This window comes from Staurois parvus, unplaced genomic scaffold (assembly GCF_062004578.1).
Source record: "Staurois parvus isolate SC_StPar_1 unplaced genomic scaffold, SC_StPar_1.0 ptg000155l, whole genome shotgun sequence".
In the NCBI taxonomy this organism is placed as follows: domain Eukaryota; kingdom Metazoa; phylum Chordata; class Amphibia; order Anura; family Ranidae; genus Staurois; species Staurois parvus.
Window position 1 is genome coordinate 29061480 of NW_028317951.1, and position 16780 is coordinate 29078259.

At 40.3% G+C, this 16780-nt stretch overlaps 1 protein-coding gene across 2 annotated transcripts in view; it reads left to right on the top strand.

Moving 5' to 3' along the window:
- Positions 1-16780, top strand: part of RFC4 (replication factor C subunit 4) — an 81940-nt gene that overhangs the window by 36209 nt on the left and 28951 nt on the right. For both annotated transcript variants that reach the window (XM_089675591.1, XM_089675590.1), the window contains exon 3: positions 8632-8710. In XM_089675591.1, the coding sequence (XP_089531717.1) occupies positions 8632-8710 (79 nt within the window). The remainder of the gene's footprint in view (positions 1-8631; positions 8711-16780) is intronic.

The following is a 16780-nucleotide window of genomic DNA, read 5'->3' on the forward strand; positions in this document are numbered from 1 at the left end:
ATCACCTATGGAGATTTTTAAATAACGTAGTTTGGCCCCATTTCACAAGCGCGCACAATTTTAAAGCATGACATGTTTGGTATCTACTCGGCGCAACACCATATTTTTTTTCTGTACAGGCTGGGATGTACTCCTTATATTGGCTATGTTTGTCAAATGGTGCAGTCAGATAAAAAAAAAAGTACTGCTAGGGGAAAACAAAATTATTGTGTATTCTGTTGCGAGTACATGATATACAGTATAATTACACTTCTAAATAGACACAAAGTTTTAAGGCATTATACATCTACCTTACAGTGTAAGTAAATCCCAAACCTATTTCTGTGTATGTTTTGGCATCATTTCTCCCTAGAGGCAGTTTTCCTCAGAAATCAATTTTTTCTAATTCTGTTGCAGTTTTTTACCTGGTGATCTATCGGTGATAACATTGCAGGCTGGCAGTGTAACGTCATTGCCACACAATTAGCATTGTCAGTCTTCTTGTGGCTGTTGGGCTGCATATCTGGTATATCAGATATCGGTTATATCAGTCCAATAATCAACAGAGCTCACATAACAAGCTGTCAACTTAAAGGAGAAATATAGCCAAAACTGTGGATCACAGGAGCGCAGTTCGTTCTGCACTCCTGTGACCCGGTTTCAGCTGACAGCAGGCTGATGTCACTCAGCCAGTCCAGGTTGGGGAAAGATTCAGACTTTAAAGTCGGGATCCACCCCAGAGTCTGGAGCGGCACCTGGCTCACCCTCTGAGTGGTCTGCTGAGAGCCTGAGCATGCTGCTCCCTCCCCCTCCACAACCCAGCGCTCCAGTGAGCATGGGGGGAGTAGCAGAGCAGACAGCGGTGCTTCTCTGCTCACAGAGCGGTGAGAACTTGGCAATCAGTGGTCATGTGATCGCTGGGTTCTCACACTTAGACCCAGCGGAGGACAGGTGCAGCGTTGGTTCATCTACCTAGGTAAGTAGTATTTAGAAAAAAAAAAAACCCACACTTCTCCTTTAACTGCAAATTGTGAGGCAGTGTCAGCCTGCAACAAGTGCTGTTACCAGCAGGATCTCCAGGTAAAAAGTTTGCAACAGATTCACAGAAAGCAATTTTCTTAAGAACAACAAATATTCAGGAATGCTGTCATCCCTTCGAATCAGCAAATATCGAATCAATCTGTGCGTTGGGGTTTTACAAGCATCCAGACTGTCCTTTGATATAAATACCATTTTATTGTCACATATTGTAACACTTATGTTCAAAATGGCACACATTTTTAAATGATCATAGCAACAGCTTGTGTTTTAGTATTCTCATGTTCCTACACGTTTCAAGGTATGTTGTTCTTCAGAGAAACAGAGAAGGCACAGAAGAACCCAAGGGGATCACTGAACATTTGATGATAAAACGCCTCACACTAGGGGGATGCCCACCCACCACCATGCATCAGGCCGAGGGATATCTTGTTTGACATGATTATAGATGTCTTACTCTTAGCAGTTATTGAAGTCATTCAACCATTAAAAAAAAAAAAGTCATAGGCTAGGGTAAAATATGAAGGCTCAAAGTTGTGCAGCAAGTTGCAATAATCAATGCCCATGAATTGTTATGCTGCCTTTAGCAGATACCAAAAGATCATCGGACATCTCCCAAAGTGAGCACAAAGAGGTTAATAGGAAGAAGGGTTAGCCGCACACCGGAGGATAGATGAATATAGTGTGTATTTATTAATCCATAGGACACACAAAACCAGGACATGAATACAGGACCTGTTAATGCGTTTCACACGATCTCGTGCTTAATCATAAGAAGGGCTGACCCTTCTTCATATTGCATCGTGTATGGTGGCGAGCCAGAACCTGCACCTGTTGTGGATTGATCTGGATTGTTTGCCTGAGCGGTATACCTTTTTTGTTCTTTGGAATCAGTACAAAGAGGTTGCTTAAGAAAAATTTACTCACAGGCATGTCAGATGTTCTGAACATAGATTTAGGGTTTATATGCACTCTAGGGCTCATTCACACCAGCCTGCATGTTAGAATGTTTACATAGTTATTTACTTGGTAAGGCTGAGCAAAGACGCTGGTCCATCCAGTTCAGCTTGAGAGTGTGTGTTTGTCTCTACCATTTTCAGTATTCCTGTGCATTGTTTGCTAACAAACACATCTAAAAGTTTTTTGAGTTTATCTACACTTACTGCTCAAACCATGAAATGGTTTACTGTTCTAACAGTAAAAAAAAAAAAACCCTTGTGCATTTTAAGATTGAACCACTTCACATCCAACTTCATTGTGTGGCTATGTGTCTTCTTTAGAGACCTTTTATATTAAATGGTTTTCTCCCAATGATCCAGCCCCCGTTTAAAGATTTGTATATTGGGACCATGCCGCCTCCTAAGCATCTCTTTATAAAGTGTAATTTCAATTTTTGTAGTTGTTCCTCGGACCTCCTTCCTGAGGACTGGTGACCAAAACTGGATGGAACACTCAAGCAGAGTTTTGTAGAATTATAAATTTTATCTCTTGCGTAGAACCACCCCCCCCCCTTTTTTTTTTAAACAAGGAACATGTATTAGATATGGTGGTAATATACATGAAAAGTGTAGCTTAACTCTCCAGTCAGCAAAAGGAGCTTAAATAAAATTGAATAATTTGCTGTACAAATCTCATTCAAAAACAGCGTCACAGGGATAACGTGGGTCACTTAAAGGGGAGATCTACGCAGAAGGTTTTTTACCTTAATGCATAGAAGGCTTTAGAACCACTTTTAACTGAACACAGCTTCACCTTATTTACTAGGCCCCATTAACAATCCTTTTGCTTTCAGTAAATCAACCCAAATTGTATATATTTTATGTGATGTGAAACCTGTATATACTTACTGCTTGTAATCCATGTGATTCCTCGCATTGTCATTTAGCTCTCTTTGATGATAATTTTTTTCAAAGACATGCAATACTTTGCTGAGCTTATTGTACATCCACCATGTGTTATGCATTAACTTCTCAAAATAAACTTTTAATAGCCCCCTGACTGCTAGTTTAATTTTTTTTTTTTTTTTAACCCTGATTTTAATATGTGTGCTGGATATACCAAAAAAGTATAATGCAGTTATAACTAAAGTTGACCATTTGGGGGCAATCTGAGTTAACTTTCTTCCTGTGTTGTTCATATTTTGTATGGCAAATAAAACATTCTTTTTTTCTAATCCACTGAGGAAGACAGGAATGATATACTTTTGGATTATACTGCCATCTTCAGGAGGATTTGGACACTAACAAAAGACATTCTGTAGCCCAGCCCTGAATGCCTCCATTTGTTTTTTTTTGTTTGTTTTTTTGCTGGTGTCCTAGTAGTTTTTTTTTTTTCTTTAGCTCTACTGAGAAAAGCATTTATTTCCTTAGCTTTTTTTTTTTTTAATCATGGATGTCTCACAAATTACCGTCATTGTAGATTCTTTGCTACAGTTCTGCTTGAGCTAGTTTCTACATGGCAGCTATCTGGATCTACCTTTCCTCAGCACAGGTTTGTAGTGCATACCTAGATCCTGCAAAGAGTCGCAAGGCACTTTGATCTCTGGTCTTTTTTCTGCTGCCCGCCTACAATGACTTTTTTTTTTTTTGTCTCCTCCAGCCATTAAATCCTCTTTAGCTGCCAACTGTCTGCATCTGTAAGTGCCTGAGATCTTTTCTCGTACCTTGAGCCTAGTTTCATCAAACCCATGCAACTGCAAAATCTTCATACATAGCCACAGAGGTGACAGTCCTGCTTTTACGGATGGCGACAGCTCCCACTACAACAACCAGGGATGTTTACTGTGTTTGACGTCAATGTCTAAGCTGCCCGAGGCCTTTAGTCACTGGGACTAGTGGCCCAGCCTGTTCTATCTCTGACTTAGAGTTTTTGAAGTTTGTCTCTGTTGAGACTGTTTTTGAGGCACTGCAGTCGCTTTCCATTACCTCAGATTTTTAATGTATTGTTTTGGCTTTTATTGATGCAGTGTATCCAACATTTGATCTTTTGCAGCCCCCACAGCTGCAAAGAACTTTCCAGTATACCTACTATTCGAGGTATTCCTCTGTGTGGTCTGGGAGCACCTTGAAGGGTCCTGGGCCCCACCTGAGTGTCTAATGGAACTGTTCCTTTATGAAAAGAAAACATTTGGTGTTTGATGGATGCAGTCTCTTCTATCTTACTCTTGATGACATTATCAGGGATTCTTCAGTAGGCAGGAGCACACACCTGCCTCTACATAATTGTTCCAAGAAAAGGTCAGATGAGTCCTACCCTTTTCTTCTTGAGTGGGTGCTACTAGGCCTGCTAAGCCTGATTTTCAAGCATGAAGCCTACTAAACCCTCAGATAATCCTTCAGCATAAGGTGTGCTCCCACTTTTTTAATTGGGGTGGGGTTGCTGATTTTTGCAAGTCCTTGTGTAATTTACCCTTCAGACATTCAGGTGCAGAGAGTGCCCCTTCGGTAGAACGTGTTAAATACTTGCATCAGCTACTCACTCACCTTTTCCCTATATCTCTGCATAGTTTAACAGACCTACCCCCTGGAGATCCCCTAAATCCCGAGCCTCTTGCTCTAGGTTCTCTGTTGGCTTGACCTCTGGAGCTGTGCTCCATCCTGGAAACCATCTTCTACCTTAGAGGTATTCACTTTCCTTGGAGCATGTAATGTCATTACCGGCACAAGGTATCCCACTGTGTTATCCCTCTATAGAGAGATTTCCTGACCTACTAGATCATCAGGGTCCAGCTTTGACTGCTCTTCAGCTTTTGTGCTATATCCTGGCATCCCTATTGTGGGACATTACTCAAGGCCCTAGCGGACAACATCTCCCCCGAAGGGCCTAATGGCTTTAAGATCTTGCCTTGTCGGGTTTAGTTCAGAGTCGGCACCTGTAACATGTATGCAACGCACACAAGACCACTGGCCTCTGGTCTTTAGTTAGCCTTTTCTCCTCCCTAGCTAGAAACTCTGTTGTCGAGGCCTTTCTCCCACCTCCTTCAATCTACCTCAGCCCCTTTCCATGTTGCCAGCCTAATTCCTGTAAGATGTTTGTCTCTGAGAACCAGGTAGTTCCTTGGTGTGACAAACTTATTTTCTCATGTCCAGGGATCTCTTTTCAATGAAGAAGTATCTTCAAGGCTTCATATGGGTGTTTCCAAAGCATTTGACTCCAGCTGCATTGTACAATTCCACTCTTAGTTGATCTCCTAGGTCAGGCATTGGGAGACATGCTGTGTCATTATCTAGAAGGAACGAGAGTCTTTTCCATGAGATGTCGCTTGATCCCAGTTCAGGTTGATACTGCAGGTCTCAGTCTTTCACTCGCTGATCCCCTGGAATCCAGTTCTTCCTTAACTGGTAGCTTCTGACCATGGAGAAGAGGTTTTCAAACCTTTGTGAAAATAAGATGCTGCGTTGCAGGCGAAGGACATCTGAGGAGGCCCCTCCCTGGGCTGTCTGCAGGCAGAACATTTTAGTCTCCTGCTGCAGATACCCTCCATCAGGAACAAGAAATGCTTTGAAGACTTTGTGGAAGCTGTCCACCTGGGTTTAGGTCCTTCTTATTTGGTTAATCTTCAGTTTCATAGTGGAGGCCTTTTGGGCATTCTTCACACAGGCAAATATTCTTTGCTGTCCTAGTAAGACCCCTGTCTTGTGTGCAAGAGATTCTGCTGCTTCATTAAATCTGGGGTAGGGAGGTCTGGACCTTCCTTGTCACTATTGAAGTTCGTAATAAACACAATATATTTTTAGCAGGGTACCTTTTTTGGAGCTCTCCCGAAAGGTGCCTTTTGTGTAACCAGTGAGTGTGTAGGTTATCCTCAGCTTCATAAGGGTTGTAACCCACCTCACCAGTTTATTGTTAGGTTCTAATTTATATCTCCTGTTTACCTTAGTTAGGGTATTGACCATGTACCTACCTCTTTAGTTTTTCGACTGGGTCGTCTGCTGGTCTCAGTAGCCTTTTTTGACACCCCTTGCAGTTGGGGTTATAGTCATTCAGGATTCTCCCTGGTAGGTCTTATTGAGGTTACTGTTTTGACAATGTCTTGGGTTATGGTGTTCTTGTTTCTTGACCCTCATACCCTCAGGTATAGGTTTAGATTAGTGGTGGACCGAAACCGAAATTCAGGATGCATTTGACCGAAAACCGAAATGGACAATTTTTAAAAAATATTTAGACTTTTTTTTATATATAAATGTATTCTATTTGACCTTTTAATTAATATCATGACGTTACATGAATATGAATTTATTTTCAGCACCTTTCAGCCAATAGGCTGCTTTTCACACTTTTTTTGGTGCATATTTGGAAAGTTTAAAAAAAACGCACCTCCCCATTAAGGTCTGCTTCACACCAATGTGTTTTTTAGGGCTTTTTGACAAAACGCTCTACTGTCCTTTTTAGCATGGATTCCTATGGGACACATTCACATCTATGATTTTTTGAGCTGTTGCAGTTTTAGAAAGGGTCAAGGACATTTTAACATGCAAAATGTAGCATTTGTGGTGCAATAGATTTCAATGGAGACAGGAAACTCATCAAAAATGTGTGCGCAAAAACATGCGTGCAAAAACGTACTGCAAAGTGGACAGTGCAAACTGCATTGGTGAACCAAGCCTGAAAAGCACTGAAAGCGCATCAAAAATACACATGTTGTGTTTTTGATGTGTTTTGCTTTTTTAATCTGCCCAGCAAGAAGTTGGCCAAAAAAAGCATCAAAAACGTGTGCAAAAACGCACATATTTACTATAGGTACTTATATAGTGCTGTCAATTTACGCAGAGCTTTACATATATATTGCACAGCTTCATAAAGCACTGCAAAATAGCCTAAAGGCAAACTGCATTGTGGGTGAACCAGGCCTGAAATGCATTCAAAACACACATGTGTTATGCGGTTTTAATCTGCTCAACAACAAGTTGGCCAAAATTTTTTTTAAAAAAACCATAAAACACATCACACATGCATGCAAAATGCAGACTGCATTGGTGGGAACCTGGCCAGAAATGCAGCAAAAACGCACTTGTTGCTTATTTATGCGTTTTGTTATGTGTGTGTATATAAATTTCAAAGTGATTGTATAACAACATTTAGTACTGTCTTGTGTTTTTTTGTTGCAAGTGAAGTTATATGGCCACAATCGCCTCAAGTAGAAGATTGTCAGTTGTGTGGCTTTTGTGTGTTGTGTTTTGTTGTACTATATGTGATCGTTGATCTCTAAAATGTGTTTGGTATCGAAAGTAAACCTCTACTGAGGGAAATATTTGGGTTGAAAATTCTACATGCCTGGCTGTCACCACCCAAAGAGAATAATGAATCTTGTTATAGTTTCTCTTCTAAATTGCTTATATTATACACTAGTTGCCAAAAGTATTGGGACACCCCTCCAAATCATTGGATTCAGGTGTTCCAGTCGCCTCCATGGCCACAGGTGTATAAAATCAAGCACCTAGGTATTCAGACTGCTTCTACAAACATTTTTGAAAGAATAGGTCGCTCTCAGGAGCTCAGTGAATTCAAGCGTGGTACCGTGATAGGTTGCCACCTGTTCAATAAATCTATCCGTGAAATTTCCTTGCTACTAAATATTCCATGGTCAACTGTCAACTGTTAGCGGTCTTATAACAAAGTGTAAGCAACTGGGAACAACAGCAAGTCAGCCATGAAATGGTAGGCCATGTAAAATGACAGAGCAGTGACACACAGTGCACACAAGTCGCCAACTGCCTGCAGAGTCAATCACTAAAGATCTCCAAACTTCATGTGGCCTTCAGATTAGCACAGCAACCATGGGTAGAGAGCTTCATGGAATGGGTTTCTATGGCAAAGCAGCTGCATCCAAGCCTTACATCACCAAGTGCAATGCAAAGCATGCTTCTCTCTGGCAATCCGATGGACATGTCTGGGTTTGGTGGTTGCCAGGAGAACGGTTGCTCACTGTGCCAAGTGTAAAGTTTGGAGGGGGATTATGGTGTGGGGTGGTTTTTCAGGGGTTGGGCTTGGCCCCTTAGTTCCAGTGAAGAGAAATCTTAAGGTGTCAGCATACCAAGACATTTTCAACAATTTAATGCTCCCAACGTTGTGCAAAATATTTTGGAGATAGCCTCTTCCTGTTCTAACATGACTGCGCACCAGTGCACAAAGCAAGGACCATAAAGACATGGATGAGCAAGTGTGGGGTGGAGGAACTTGACTGACCTGCACAGAGTCCTGACCTCAACCTGATAAAACACCTTTGGGATGAATTAGAGTGGAGACTGCGAGCCAGGCCTTCTTGTAGGACATCAGTGCCTGACCTCATAAATGCACTTCTGGAAGAATGGTCAAACATTCCCATAGACACATTCCTAAACCTTGTGGACAGCCTACCTAGAACAGTTGAAGCTCTTATAGCTGCAAAGGGCGGGCCAACTCAACATTGAACCCTATGGACTAAGACTGGGAGGCCATTAAAGTTCATGTGTGTGTAAAGGCAGGCGTCCCAATACTTTTGGCAATATAATGTAAGTGAATCGATTAACAAATGGCTAACCAAGCTACATATTAATACCATCTGGATTTAAAGTGCATGGTACACATTTTGAAGCCTATTATGTCACTCATTAACTAGCTTTGATTTCTATGCAGCCGACCCAAATGTGTGGATGAAGTTGCCTTCCAAGAAGAAGTGGTAGCTGTCCTCAAGAAGTCACTGGAAGGAGCAGATGTGAGTAAACTGTGTTTTCATATGTGCCAAAGATGGAAACATTGCAGTGTTATAGTAACTTTAGCCAATTCAAAACTAGGCTAATTCTGACATTTCTCACATAACATGTAAAAATCTGTATTTTATTTTATTTTTTTGCTAGAAAATTACTTAGGACCCCCCCCCCCCCAAAAAACAAAAAAAAAAAAAAAAAATATATATATATATATATATATATATAATATCGCTAACATTTTTTTTTTTTTTCTGAAAGCAAAGTCTCTGGAAAATAAAATAGTGGGTACTGCAATTTTTTATGTCACACGATATTTGCGTAGCGGTTTATCCAACACAGATTTTCAGGAAAAAATATACAGCTTGTAAACCAACAAACCAAATCCAGAAGTGACAAAATCCTTGTCGCTTCTGTTTTCTGACATCACAGAAAAGGAGAAAGAACTTCCATTCTTTCCACTCTTCACAATACATCCGATGCGACAGGTCAATCCTGGTCTCCCCGGTTTGACGGGGGAACCTAGGAAAGGTTGACGGGAGGGGGGGATCCCCTTTCTGCTGCTTGTAAAAGGGACTCAGTGGCTGCTCGGATCATTTTTACATTGTAGCCCATTGCTGGCTGAAAAGTTTGATACCAGGATCATGGTTGCAGCTGTAGCCGGTGTATAATCACTTTCCAACAAAGAGATATATATATATATATATATATATATATATATATATATATATATATATATATATATATAATATACCTATGATGGTTGGAAATTGGTTAAAGTAGAAATGACAGCAAACAGCTACTATATGTGAACTGTCTTACCTGCCAAAAAGTTTGAGCTTTGTTCAGCCATTTCTAAATCAGTTATCAGTTCAGCCCTATGCCATCACCTCCTTTCAGCCAGATTTCTGTGAATTGTGTGATGTTGTGAAGCCTGATTGCTTTATGTTGTTGCTTCTTCTCCCTGCGTTAATCATGCTATGCTGGAAACTTCAGAGGCTAATAGCTATCCTATAAAGGCAGATTGAGGTACTTTTTATAATACATTTTAAAGTGGTTCTAAAGGCAGGTGCTTTTTTGTACCTTCATGCATTCTATGCATGAAGGTAAAAAAACCTATGTGTTGCTCTCCCCCCACCCCAATACTCACATGATCCCCCTCTCTATCCAGCGATGTGCACAAGAGCCTCGGCTGTCCTGGGACGACGACAACTCCTCATTGGCAGCAGTGGTGCAGTGCTGTCAATCACAGCCAGTGAGCAAAAGAGGAGAGAGTGAGGTTGGGGCCAAGCCGTGGCTCTGTGTCTTATGGACGCATAGTGCCAGGCTCGGGAGCGAGCACACACCAGTACCCCCATAGCAAGCAGCTTGCTACTGGGGGCACTGGTCAAAGGGGAGGAGCGCCAGGGGACCCAAACTTTTAATACCACTTTAAGGATGTTTTAATGAATACATAACCGCTAGAAATGGAATATTTTATATCGGTGTACACATTTATGACATATTATAGCTTTGGATGCAGGAGAGTACATTTACTCCTAGTTTTTTTCTGTTGCTTTAATGCAATTTGGTGCTAAAATTACAATATTTTCCCCTTACAAAAAATACATTGAATGCCCACCTTTTCTGCTGCCTGTGCTGCTTATCTTGAAAAAAAAAAAAGCTAAATTAATGTACCCACTGAAGGCCCTGGAGAATCGGACTCTATGGAAGTGTCCGTTTCCTTTTCTGCTCTATGTGCTTTGGTTCCTCCTGATGTCTTCTACATCAATTGCACAGGTTCAGTGGTAATGGAGGGGCCAGCAGATCGAACCACTGAGCATAGTGTGGGATTGGTAATCCAGCAACCCTAGAAGTGTCATCTTTTGTAGGATAATCAGTGGGTGTATTCTCTCTTATTGTAGAAATCTGTGATATGGCAAGCAGCAGAAGTGAGCATTCTATATGGGGAACTGCAAAAGATAAGTTACTCTTACACTATGCTATGTGCATACAGGCACACACACCATTGGGACCTTGTATTACTGTAGAATGGTTCCTGGAAGCATGCACAGGAATGTCATTGTGATCAACTGACGAAGCAATGCCTGCATAAACTCTTTGTCAAGGGGGAGAAACTTTTTTTTTTTACAAAGTTAACTTTATGACCTGATGAACTCTGGAACGTAAACAGTTCTACCAGGCAAGTGAGGGGTTAACTTTTCTGTCTTTTATACCTGTGTTGAGAGAAGTATTGTAGGCTAGAGTTGATAACCTTGCCTTCTATCTTTTGATGTAATTTGTCACAAGCTTGAGCAAGTTAAGCTGAGAATATGATGAAAATAGTTATGAGCAGATGTTTAAACAATAGATATCCTTACAGATATAACTGGTACCAACATCCCTACACTTAGTCATTGAACCATCCAAAAAAACAAAACTGGGACTTTAACCACTTTCACTCCTCCCTGCCCAGGCCATTTTTCAGTTTTTCGTACTGTCACACTTTGACAATTATTCAGTAATGCAGCACTGTACCCACATGAATTTTATATAATCTTCTTGAGACAGAACTTTATATTGGAGATATTTATTCATCACTGTTTTTTTTTGTTTTGTTTGTTTGGGGGGGTTGCTATATAAAGGAAAAAACCTTTTTTCTTATTTTCTGTGATAAAAGTTTGCAAATAATCTTTCTTCATAAGTTTAGGCCAAAATGTATTTTGCTACTCCCCCTCTCCCCCCCCCCCCTCCCCTCTGAGTATAGGGATACCACATAGGTGAGACATTTTTGCAGCCTAGCCTCCTAGAGAGACCCAAAATATAAGGATCACCTTCAGGCTTTATTCATCTAATTTCCTGACTATCGTGTTTTTGGAGACCCTGGAGCACCAGGACCGTGGAAACACCCACAAAATGACCATCTCGTGGAAAGCTTCTGCTCTGCTCTTTTCTGTAGATGCCCTAGAACAAGTAATGAACTCAATTTCCAGAATGGAACTAATCTCCATATGCATGCGTAGAATCTTGTGACTAAAAGCCTGGACAGCTGAAGCTGCCTCACACGTATGCGCTTTGAAGGAGGAAGTCTAATTGGTGAAGCACTCAACAAATTTATAAAAGATGTTACAGGAGGGAAGGTTCTACTTCCATTGAGGAAGATTCAAAAACTTCCCCCCTCAGGAGCCCATACCTCTTAAAAATGTGGAGCACTTAATTGCTTTGCCTTCAGAACCTTAGTTCAGTCCTTCATTTGAGCATAAGACTTACCCACCAAGTCTTCCTAAAGTCTTCTTCCCAATGTAGGGGTGCCATCACTCCTAAGAGTGTGGGGACATTTGTTAACAGTTTGCCTTGCTCTGGGTCACATACATCTCAGACCTGAGGGTTCATTGTGGTTTCAAAGAGGGTACAAAATAGAGTTCAAAACTCTACCCCCCTCACTGTTCTCTACCCTGCCCTGTTGTGCCAGTACCCCCACAAGATGGTTTGAAACGGTTTTGTTTCGGTTCTTGGTACCATAGTCCAACAAGGAGAACTTGTCCTATCCTGGACCTACAATCCTTCCACAAATACCTTCAAGTTCCAAAATTTGACATGGAATCTGCAAGGTTGATAATTGCCTCTCTGTGACCAGGGGAATACCTGGCATCTGTAGACATTCAAGATGCCTATATGCATGTTCCCATTTATGCATCTCACCAGCATTTTTATGTGTTTTGCAATGGAAGACAATCATTTCCAGGTTGTCTCACTGCCTTTTGGCCTATATACTCTGCTCCCCAGAGTATTCACAAAGGTCCTAGCATTGCTTCCTGCCCATCTAAGAACTCACAACATCCTCTGCTTCATCTTGCTTCTCAGTCACTAGCTTTAACGGCATGGCTGTTGAAGCCCAGGTCTTAAAAGACAGGGAAATATTTACCTGGAAATCCTTCTTTTCTTGGTGTGAACACAGGCATTTCAAGCCTAGACATTTCTCTGTTCCTTGCATTCTGGCCTTCCTACAATCTAGGACATGAACAGGACTTGACCTCAAGCCCTCTAAAAGGACTGGTTTCTGCCATGTCCATTCTTTTCCAAAACCATAGGCTTGCTCACCCTTGTCAAGACCTTTATTCAAGGTGTATGTTAAATAAGGCTCCCTTTGCAACATCAACTTGGTTCTCTCTGCCCTGCCGATACCACATTTTGAACTCCTCAGGGATATCCCTTTTAGATCTCTCCTCCAAAGTGGCCTTTTTGGTTCCTATCACCTCTGTCAGACGTGTCTCAGACTTGGCTCTCTCTCCTGTTAAAAGCTGCTCCTCATTTTTCCAAATGAGAAGGTAGATCTAAAGTTAAGACCATCCTTTCTTCCTAAGGTGGTATTCTCCCAACTAGTTCTTTCATCTATCTGCTCTGCTGCAAAGCATCCAAAGAACATTGCCTGGACTTGCACAGAGCAATCAGAGTTCTGGCAGGAAGATGGATTCCCTATTTGTTCTATCTTCAGGACCTCGCAAGAGACATCCTGCTTCCATGTCCACCATCGTTTGGTGGACAAGACAGATGATTGTTAGAGGTTACACTATAAAGGACTTATCTCCTCCATGCTTTTATGATGCGCCCATTCCACCAAGTCATTGGATCGTTTCTGAGCTTTCTTGCACCAGGCCTGTACTATGCTGTACTCCAAGATATGGAATTTACAAGTAAATTCCTTTTTCTTGTAAAAGTACAGGAATAAAATCCTTCAGGAGCTAAACTACAGGAAAAATCTACAGTTAATCTTTCAGTAGAAACCCACTCACAATCTGCAAAAGTTAAATGCTTGTTTTTTGTTTTTTTGTCTAGGCAGAAATGCTTCTCTATACGTGACTGGTCTTCCATAGCTGCTTCTCTTTGCCCCTATGTAGGTTGTGGGCACTGTGAATTTATCACATACAATGTCTTGCCTTGTATGTGAGGACTCCAAGGGCTTATCTACAACCTGAAGTGATTGGAGAGAATAGGGGAGCAAGGGAAAAGTCTTGGTTGCCTGTAAAACAGGGTGGATAAAATCCAATGATTTTTTTTTTTTTAAATCTGATTTTTTTTATTTAAATCGGATTTTTTTGAATAAAATGCTTTTTGAGGAAAATATATTACCAGCCAAAGGTTATTACATCATGAAATAAAGATTAGTTTTTTAATTATGTAGAATAAGGCTGTATATGTTTAATTTTTTTGGTAAATAAATTCCATGAATCCATTCACAATGTCATGCTCTTCCAGAGGTTTTTGTAAGATTATTGGGCAGTTTCTCTGCCTACAAGATATTATCACAGATGCTTGGTTTACTTTGCAGTTATCAAAACTGAATTTGACTCAGCGGAGATCACATGCCTCTTCTTCACAGCAAAAATGTTATAACATGAACAGAGTTAAGAAAAAAACTTAATCCTAACTTCTACAAACCTATGAATACAGAATCAACCCCTTCAGTGCTAAGTTTCAAGAAGTTCAGTGAATAGAATAGAAACAATATTTTTCTGATTGTTTGGAAGTGTGAGGAGGAAGGGGCTGACAGTCTAAGTTTCTTAAAATATATATATTTTGTTTAGCCAAATTAGTTAAACATGGATGTTTGTTTAAGCAAATAACATATGCTGTAATGTTATTGTTTCAGTTGAATAAATCTATTTAAATTGTTATTATTAAGGTAATGATTATTTTTCTCCTTCCTAAGTACAACAGAAAAGTTGTCCAAATATGAATGATTAACCTATTAAACTGGGGATAAAAAAACTAATATGAAAAGTTATTCTAAAAATCTTCATCTACTTGCATATTAAAGTTATACCAGCAAGAATTAGTCTATGTAGAAAACTAGGATTTAAATCAAGCCTTACTGACTAGTGATTTAAATCGTGATTTAAATCAGTTTGATTTAAATCAGTTTGATTTAAATCAAATCCACCCTGCTGTAAAATATATAAATTCTTTAGGATTGCTCTAGAGAGATTTAAAGCCTTTAAGTGGAACTTCCAGGCAATCTGCCACTCTGTGATGCATATGTCTGCCATTCTGCACAGCCAAAATGATCACAGTAATAACTTAGTAACTTCCTGGCTCAGCTAAACTGCTTCCTTGGTTGCGTCTCTGCTATTTGGACAGAGTAGCTGGCTCTGATTAATTGTCCACTTAGCAGGTCCAAGGTAGTGACGTGACATAGAAAATTGCATTGCTGAACAAGGAAATTAGCTTGTTCAGTACCTTTTTTTTGAGGTACACAGGAAATCTTTTACCTTACAGGTTTTACTACAGGAAGACTTGAACATAAAATAAACTGTAGAATATGTAAAGATATTGTCGGCAACACGATCACTTCTTCATAGACCGTCTTGGTATGCTTTAAGGAAGGCTTTGGCCGAAATGCGGCAGCTTTTATGGATCATATCATGTCCGTGTTCTACTAATAAAGACTGTCTATGAAGAAATGATCGTGTTGCCGGCAATATCTTTACATGTTCTTCAGTGAGGGTTCCAGCCTGAGCACCGGTCCCCCACTCCCATTTTACCAATATAGCAGTAGCGTTTGCGTGAGTTGTTTGGATAAAATAAACTGTAGGCCAGTCCAGGATAACTGCTTCTAATACCAGCATGCCTCCATGTTTTTGTTAGTGTCCTAGGAGTATGGACATTTTTTCTGCAGCTCTGTTTTTGAGAACATTAATTTTTTTCTTCTCCAAAATTTGTTTTCTTTTGAAGTGGTATTAAACCCAAAAGCAAAGACCTAGATAGGATATTTACTTATTTTGACCTTTTGTTTTGCATCCCTTCATTTACTTCCTGGTTTCCATGCCTATGCAAATGATGTCATACAACCCAGGAGTCTTCAGGAGGGGGGGTTCTTAGCTCAGCCTATGCCTGAACTAAAGACAGATGGATTCCAGGAAGTAACTACTACCTGAATCATCTGCCCTTACTCAAGATGGCCAGAAATGCCAGGAGATGTTTTTTTCAAAATTATTTCTCAGCAAAATAAAGCATGGAGACATGGATGGTTGGAGGAGTTTGTTTTGAATACTAAAAATTAATTTTATATAGCAGTTTTGGTACTCAGGTGCAGTTCAGTTAGTAGCCCTCTCACTGGCAGATTCTGTTCTTCACCCCAACTTTGCTGTGACTTTGCTTTGCCAAACCCTGGCTGATGTGTCAAAGTCCCTTTTAATAGCAATCTTTCTTCTGCTCCCGCAGTTGATCCCTTGGTCATGGAATATCTAGAGCAAATGTTCAACAGAAATAAAGCAGATTATTGACTTCTATCGTATGGGGATAGCCACAAGCTGATCCATATTTGATCAGTGAATGGCCAGCTTATGGGGAACAGGTTGCCAAGGCAATAAGCCAAGAACAAAAAAAAGACAGCTGGTCTAACCTTTTCCCATCCTACTATTTTATTTGTCTGTGTACCTTCAGGAGGCCATTCCCTTCACATCTTCTTTGAACCTCTGTCATCAGGATGGGAAATAAGGGAACATTTCTATAGCAAGAAATATATGATCGTGGTTCCAAGCTTTTCTCACTTTATTTAAAAAAAAAATGTTTTGGCTATAGCCTATGATTTATAGAACCACATGCAGGATATAGCAAAGTGAAAGCATAAGGCTTAGCAGTATATATTCCCCTTGCCTCCTTAATTGAAAGCTTAAAGAGACAAGGCAATTTTAACAGTAATTACTGTTTTTATGGTAATTCATACCATAAAATAATTTTCTAGAAGAGGAAGAAAAAAGAAACCTACACGCTACATATGTACGTAAACATATACGCTACATATACAGCAGCTGTTTGGGATACATGCAAGCATTTTTTATAGATGGCAGCTAGCAAGGGAATCACTCTTGACAGTCGTCCTCCCTTTTGGGAATGCTCATGTTACATGTGTCTTGTCAAAGAATACACCATATATAGCATAACCCCGTTAAATGAATCCAAATTTAATATAAACATAATGTACTCACAAAGCAGCAGGAGAAATAAAGCTCATCACATTCTACCATACAGCGCACATGTACAGTGACTTCAGATTGCATGCCCTGCCCTATGTTCATTTTTTCCTTCTGTTACCCTGC